General features: G+C 41.3%; 1 protein-coding gene across 4 annotated transcripts in view; it reads right to left on the bottom strand.

Annotated features, from left to right (window-relative positions):
* The window catches only part of fbxo11b (F-box protein 11b), a 13460-nt gene continuing 5748 nt past the window's right edge, over nt 1-7712 (bottom strand). For all 4 annotated transcript variants that reach the window (XM_046069512.1, XM_046069513.1, XM_046069510.1 and 1 more), the window contains exons 10-22: nt 6283-6389; nt 6037-6174; nt 5021-5238; nt 4586-4766; nt 4306-4428; nt 3534-3619; nt 3315-3391; nt 3086-3229; nt 2723-2833; nt 2500-2607; nt 2286-2394; nt 1714-1812; nt 1-1497 (exon numbers count right to left, since the gene is read on the bottom strand). In XM_046069512.1, coding sequence (XP_045925468.1) covers nt 1368-1497; nt 1714-1812; nt 2286-2394; nt 2500-2607; nt 2723-2833; nt 3086-3229; nt 3315-3391; nt 3534-3619; nt 4306-4428; nt 4586-4766; nt 5021-5238; nt 6037-6174; nt 6283-6389 — 1631 coding nt within the window. In that variant the 3' untranslated portion in view covers nt 1-1367. The remainder of the gene's footprint in view (nt 1498-1713; nt 1813-2285; nt 2395-2499; nt 2608-2722; nt 2834-3085; nt 3230-3314; nt 3392-3533; nt 3620-4305; nt 4429-4585; nt 4767-5020; nt 5239-6036; nt 6175-6282; nt 6390-7712) is intronic.

Raw genomic sequence — 7712 nt, 5'->3', positions numbered from 1 at the left:
TGATCTAATAAAGTTTTATTTTCTTAGAAATGGCCAGTTTCCTGTTTTCTTTTTGTCTTTCTAAGAAAGTATACCCCTTTTTGAATTCCAACTAGCATCTACATAATGGTTATTGAATACTTCACAATATATTAAGTCTAGATGTTATGGTACATGCATACGATTCAGGCTGCATGAGGAGCCACAGTCACCACGATACACGGGGGATGGGGGGGCGGGGGGAGGACTTGGGGAGGCTGCAGAATGACTCTTCAGTTCCAGTTCAAAAGGAGCTCTGACACTTCCTATTGAAACCCTCTCCACAAAACACTGACTGCATCAACTTATAAACATATACACACACCCCCACACACAACTTTCACTGTACACAACACACACAGACACACTCACTCACATACACACCTTTATACAACTGTGGAGCCCCTCCACCTGCCGTTTAAGCTAATATACTGGAGAGGGTTTGTAGTGTTTAAACGAGATTCTCTTTCACAGAAAGAATTTCACCACTGGGACGTTTGAGTTTCTGCGGTTTGCCCGGGTGTCAGGGAGGGAGAAGGGACGCTAACCAAAGAAAAATTATAATAATTATAATATATAATAAAATAAAAGACATTCAAATACAGTCAGCTTTTTGCTTGAAAATACAAAACTACATGAGAAAGCATTGAAATAAAATCCATTGATCAGAACATTTAAAAAAAAACAAAATAAAATAATAATAAAGCCCAAGTGCTCCATCACACACACAATCTTGCTCTTTATCCACTCATAAGAGAGCAACATCCGCCCATCCGTTGCCTAGTTACAACTGGCTGGGCAGCCAATGGGGAAGGCAGCTGCGAGGAAGCAGGAAGCCTCTTTTGAGAGCAGTTCTTAAAGAGGAAGAAGAAGAAGAGGGCCGGGAGCCGAGGATTAACACCTGGGGAGGGTGGGGTGGCCTTCATTCGCTGCCAAAAGGGTGCGGGCCTCAAAAGCTCCTCTGCAGCCCTTCTCTTCCCATTTTCTCCTTGTCTACAGACTGCAATAAGAAATACTCAAGTGAGGAATCTCTTGTGGCCGTTCTGTCAAGTCTACACTCAGCTCCACTGCTCTCTCTAGTGGAGTCTACCTTCGCTGCAGCGTGTCTGACTGCAGCGAGAAGGAAGCTGCTTCCTCTGCAGCCTCTTTCACCTCGAGCCCGTCTGAGAGCGCCGCAATCACAGAGTCTCTCTGGGTCCTTATGGCTGCATGGGGGATGTGTGTATGCAACTGCGTGTGTGTGTGTTTGTGTGTTTGTGTGTGTCTCCGCGTGTGTGTGTATATATGCATGGCTGTGTGCAATGTAATGTGTTTATATGCTTATGTGAGTGTAATTAGACAGGATGCCTTCAGTTATGTTGCAGCGTGTTGGATTCAATGGGCGGCGCTGAGTCATACAGAGTGTCTGTGTCGTGTGTGGGCTCTCCGGCCAGTGTGCACGGGTTGGACAACGTCCCCGCTCCGCAGTCACAGAAAAACCTAGAGGGAACAGATAGCGGGGATTATGAACAAGTGTCCTTAAATAAGTGACAGAAAATGTTCAAATACCCTTTAAGACAGTTAAGCTACAGAGTGGCTGATCTGCAAATGGCATTTTTCAAGCTGAAAATATTTTCATTGCCCCCCCCGCAAGTAAAAAATGAAAACAATTGGTCATCAGAAGTAAATGTAAGAAAGGAACCGAAACTGCCTTACCGATCGTGCCGTATAAACTCTACATCGTGCCCTTGGTGGCATTTTTTGATGCAGTTTACACAGATGGCATTCCTATCTGTTGTATTACAGGTGTGACATCTAGGAGAGAGACAAGACAAATTTGACGTTTTCATTTATGTAAATGAGGCATTTAACCATTTCTTAAATTAAAGGTTTCTTACATGTAGGGCAGTAAATGAACAATTATTTTCAGTATCAATAAATCTGCCGATTATTTTCTTGATTGATCTTAATTGGTTAATTGTTTGGTCTACAAAATGTCAGAAAACTTTGATAAATGACCATCACAATTTCCAAGGTGTAGCTATCAGAACCTTTTGATACATACAAGGTGACGTCTTCAAACTTCTTGTTTTGTTTGACTGACTCTATTTAATATTTATCAACTGTTACATAAGACAAAGAAAAGCAATGCTGACAAGGGGAAGCTGGAACTAGGCAATATTTAGGGCAATCAAAATAGATTACATTCATTTTGTGTCAATAGACTAAACATTTCAGCTCTATTTAAACGTAACATCATTCTGAAACTTTTATCTGACGCAGTTTACCTGTAGAAGTCGTGCATGGGGTAACTGGTGTAGCTGGAGATCTTGTAGAGACACTGTCCTCGGCTAACTGCCTTCTCAATGGCATCCTGGTTATTCAGAATCTTGTTATCTGAGAGAGGAAGGATAGAAAGTGAAGAGGGGAGTGCGATTACAAAGCAGATAAAACCATCTTGTAACCATGCAAAGCTTTAATTTCCACCAAGCAGCTGTTTACCTTTCATGGTGACATTGACTCCAGAGGCCAGAAACAGACCTCCAAAGCGATTGTTGAAGATCTGGTTGCCCTCCAACGTGGCTGTGGCATGGTTAGTGATTTCAATACCTGGTGGAAAAAAAATAATCAGCACCAAAACGAGATATACACTGGAGATGTTATATGTGCTCATATGGAGTGGATTCAAAAAAATTTAAAAAAATTAAATAAAAACAATACTAACCTGCGGCGAAGCCGTCAAAAATGCGGTTCTTGCGGAGTATCGGATGGCTGTTAGTACTGATCAGCACGCCAGCCTGAGCGTTCCTGAAGATGTCGTTCTCTTCCAGCAGACCTGCAGAGAAAAAGGCTTTATACTTTAAGCTGTAGATATACACAAGCTAAATTACAAGGAACAAACATCAAGATTACTTCGATGCCCTAATTCTACTATGTGAAGCTAAATGCTCACATTCTATAGTCGGCTGATTGCACTATTAAGTTTCAGACATATCTACCAAACAGGAAGAACATTTCAGAAGCTATGTGCTGTTTTCTACATTATCTGGCTGTTTAGTTGAAGACGTTATAGATTGTGTTAAAGTACCTCTGCCTCCATTGAAGATGCAGATGCCTCCATCTCTGCCGTCATGAATCTTATTTCGTCTCAGCGTGGGGTTGCTGTCCGTCTTGATCCACACCCCGGCCATGGCATTATCGAAGATCTCATTGTCCTCGATGAAGCCCAGACCTGTTATATTAAACAGCGGAGTTAGGCGTACGAGTGCACACAAATTACGTGTGTGACAAACAGAGTGGCAGTGAGAAACACAGACCTGAGTTGTAGACTAAAATCCCTCCATTCTGGCCGCCCCATATCTTGTTGCGCCTGATCTTTGGGTTGCTCCCCGTCCTGTCAAGAGTAATTTGAATTAAAAGAAAAATCTGGAACATGCTAAGCCTTTTATGGAGAATAATCTTGTTTAAAAAGTTCTTATGTTTAAATATACAGTACACATACAGTGAATATACTACTGAAAGGGAGTAATTTATACCTGATTTGCACACCAGAGTACATGTGATTGTAGATGTCATTGTCTTCCAACACACCGTGCCCATTGTCATAGAAATACACGCCAACCTAAATAAAAAAAAACCAAACAAAAAAAAAACAAAGATCACAACACTGAATAAACATAAGAAAAGATCAGATAAGCAGACAGTAGTAGAAGTAAATGTTCTGTGAAACGGACAAACTGAAGACTGATGGAGTATTAGTGCAATTATTGTTTTATGTATTCTCACATTAGATATTTGGAAATATGTGATGCAATGTTTACCCCTCTGGGAATCAATAAAGGCTCATCTTATCAAATTCAAATTCGCTTTATCTTATCTTACATTTACATAAATGGAGTAGCTGAGTAATCATACTCAGTGTATTTCAATGGCTAAAATAAACACCCTCAGTCTCCCTGTTGCCAAGAATAACAGAATATTCCTGTTCACTCACAAAAAGTAAGTAAATGTGCATGCTGCAGTACAACTTCTGTGTCTATCCAAGTACATCTGGCATCTTACTTGTGCTCCCCTAACTATGATTATCCGTCGAACTATAGCCAGATTTCTTCAGAAACTGAGATTTACAAATTAAACGTTTGAATGGCTTCAATTGTTCATTTTTTTTAATACTTCCAACTACAGTATTGTTATCACGTCAATCAAAATGTTACAGCTGTTTATCATTTCACATGAAATTTTTCTATTTATTTTTTCCCCCTTTCGTTTCTTATGGCTGATGTTGGACAGTGTTTATGTTCACTTCACCTGTTTGCCACTGTGGATGCGGTTCTTGCGAAGGACAGGAGTGCTCCCTGTGGTCACCCAGACTCCAGCCAGTGTGTTGCTGTAAACCTCGTTCTCCTCAATCACCCCCTGGCCTTTCTCATGCTGAAACACAAAAACAGGAGCAGCTGTCAAAATCTTCTAACTGGGGCCATTTAACCTTTTATTGAAAGCTGGAAAACGATCTGTACTTGCTGGAAAAGTGTTACATTTTACCATACAGAAATGTCATATCTGCTGGTAAATTGAAGAGTGTATTTACCACATAGATGCCCCCATGCTGCCCGTCGTGGATCTTGTTGTGCCGTACAATGGGGCAGCTGTTGGTTCGGATCTGGATTCCCGCCAAGGCATTGCCATAGATATCGTTACTCTCTATCAAACCCCGTCCATCTCCGAAAATGTACACCCCTCCTTGGTTACCGTTAAATATAGCATTTCCCCTGGAAACAAAAAGGTAAAAACAGTCACAATCTTGGAATAAAGTCACATGGACAAAACAATGGTGCAATCAAATTACCGACACAGCCATCCCATGTATATTCTTGATGCTCCATATCAATATCAGCCATGTTGAATTTTACATATTTAGCTGTCTCCATTAAAATGTTGAGCACCGAACCACTACCCCACTAGCCTGTGTCCCTTTATAAGTTTCCTACAAGTGCCGCCCCGTGTGGAGTGTGTGTGTCCTCACCGTATCGTCGGGTCACTGTTGGACGTAATCCACACCCCGGCGAAATTATTGGCATAGATTTTATTCTCTATAAACTGTCCCCGCCCCTTCTCATGGACGTAGATGCCTCCTGTTTGTCCGTGATGGATCTCACAACGCACCACTGTGGGGTTTGCGTAGGCCTTCACCTCGAAGCCTGCTATACGGTTCCGGTGGATGTTACAGTTCTCAAAGTAACCCTGGAACACGGAGATGACAAATTAGTCTGTGTCATAGATATTGTGATATCGCACAGCTCTATTGTTTACAATTATGCTCTATCGTTATGTTGCAAATTTCACACTTTCCTGTAGTATTTTGGTGAGGGAACAGCGCTATGCACTGCGGTGACGTTAATTTTACGTTGGAATTCAACATCTAACCAGTGTCCAACGTAAAACAAATATCCAAATTGAAACTAACTTAACCGTGGCCCGTTCTGGTGTGGCGGAGAAGAAGTTGTATTATTATAATGGACGTACCACACAACACTATCCAGCAGTGCCAGCTGTGATGTGCGCGTCAGTCAGGTAACGTTAAATGACTTGCCCACAGACATCCAGCTTACTTTACAGTTCAACAACACATGCTGCTGTGATGTTAGCTGTAGCAGCAGCAGAGCTGTGAGAGTCGCTGTCTGGAGCTGCTGTGATGCACTGGGACCGTCTGCTCCTCGTGTGTTAGCTTTGCAGCAGCAAGTAGCGTCAGTTTGCTAATCCACAACCTACCTAACATTAGTTACATTACTTGCTGTGTCGTTGTTCACTATCATGGTGTTTGTCATGGTGTTGGATTTCTCCCTTCTAAGTTCTCACTTACCCACCTTTACAATGCAGAGAAATATCTCGAGTTACAGTTGGAAATGCCATATTTCATTGAATTTACAAAAAATGTTCTATATCGGGACATGTATTGTTATTGGGATATGATTTTTTTTGCCATATCGCACAGCCCTAGTCTGTGATGTTCCTTCGAGTTAAGATTTGTGACGTATTTACCATGCCGTGATCAAAGGTGAACACTCCAACATCTCGTCCGTGGTGGATGTGGTTACGCCTAATGATGGGATTACCGTGGTTTTTCACCCAAATTCCTGCTAGCGCATTGTTGCTGATTTCATTGTCTTCATAAATGCCCTGAAACAGACAAGACTCTTGAGTAAGAAGCAACATTTGTGTCTGTATGTTTGTGCATTTATGGAACACCATTAGTGTTAATACTGAAGGGGGGAAAGTCAATTTTACCTGCGCATGATCTGTAATGTACAGTCCTACATTCTCACAGTCACTGATGTTGCAGTGTTTGATGTTTGGACACGCTCCCTGGCCACTCACACACACAGCTGAACCCACTGAACACAGAAAAAAAACAAACAAACAGAAATGTCACACTTACAGTAGGGCAGTGACGAATGACCACTTCCATTATCAATTGACACTTTGCTAAGCCCCACCCCCATTAGTTACTGTAGCTAAGTCTGACAAACTGTTGGCGCTGCCACTGTCTATTACTGCACTCCCTGGTGAAATGTTGTCAAATTTGTTGGAAAAAGCGATCTCACAAAGAAGCAGACAGTTTTGCAGATGCATAATATATTTGAAGGTTGTATTCAGGCTGTCAAACCGTCTCTCTGGGTAGCAACTGTAACTAGTGCCCCAGGAACGGTGTTTGAACATATCTTAAAAATAAATACAGACACAAAAAAAAAGAAGCTAGAATACGACTCTTTTTGCATTAGAGTCAGTGGAACGCATCCATGAAAGTGTCGGACCTCAGTTAGAGCAAGCCCTATACTACGCTGTGATTGGCCAGCTGTGTATTTGGGGCGTGGCTTAGTAAAGGCTCATTTGATTAACAAAAAACCCTTAAGTTGTTTTGTAGTTCTCTCATATTTTTGTGCTTATCATCTCTGTCCTTTCTCTGTCGCCGGAGCCGTAGACTCTGGATCTATGATCGCAAGCCACTTTCTACCACCATGTTCCTGCTCGACACCTGCTGCCCGATCATCATAATTTTTTAATTGACATTTGAATTATCACTACCGTTGATATTATTTTACATCTAAATTTGGAACTTTTAGCATTGTGCTACTGTATGTTCTCTTTCCTGCCGCTCATATCTAAACAAAAGCAAGACATTCTTCCATTTGAGAAGCTTTTTTATGAAGACAAAAATCATTATCAAAATTGTCAGATGAATTTTTTGCTGACTGACAGAATATTTTATTCTTGCTGCCTAAATCTAATATACACACACACACACACACACACACACGTTTGACTAGAGTTGTCTGGAATCTGGAATTGTTTGGAAAAAAAACAAACCTAAAAAACCCCCCCAACCTATTTTTAAATTTAAAATACACATTATTTGCATTTACTGGCTAGAAAACCAGCACTGCTGGGCAACACTGTACTTGCTAACAAAACATATCAAAGGTTTCGATTGGTACAAGTAGATTCCTCACACTACAATTCCCCAAGACATACGATTAGTGCCGTCTTTTATAACAGTTTAGAGCCGAAGCACACAAACACCCTTTTGTAATTTTATGTAAAATAACACAAGAGCCCTGCAGTAAATGCTACTTTTGTGAAATGTTCCATCTGTAAATGAGGTGCACATTCACTAGTTTTGTTTTTTTTTTTTTGGGGGGGGGGGGGGGGGGGGTGGG

This window comes from Micropterus dolomieu, linkage group LG14 (genome assembly GCF_021292245.1).
Source record: "Micropterus dolomieu isolate WLL.071019.BEF.003 ecotype Adirondacks linkage group LG14, ASM2129224v1, whole genome shotgun sequence".
Lineage (NCBI taxonomy): Eukaryota > Metazoa > Chordata > Actinopteri > Centrarchiformes > Centrarchidae > Micropterus > Micropterus dolomieu.
This window is presented reverse-complemented; position numbering and strand designations above follow the sequence as displayed.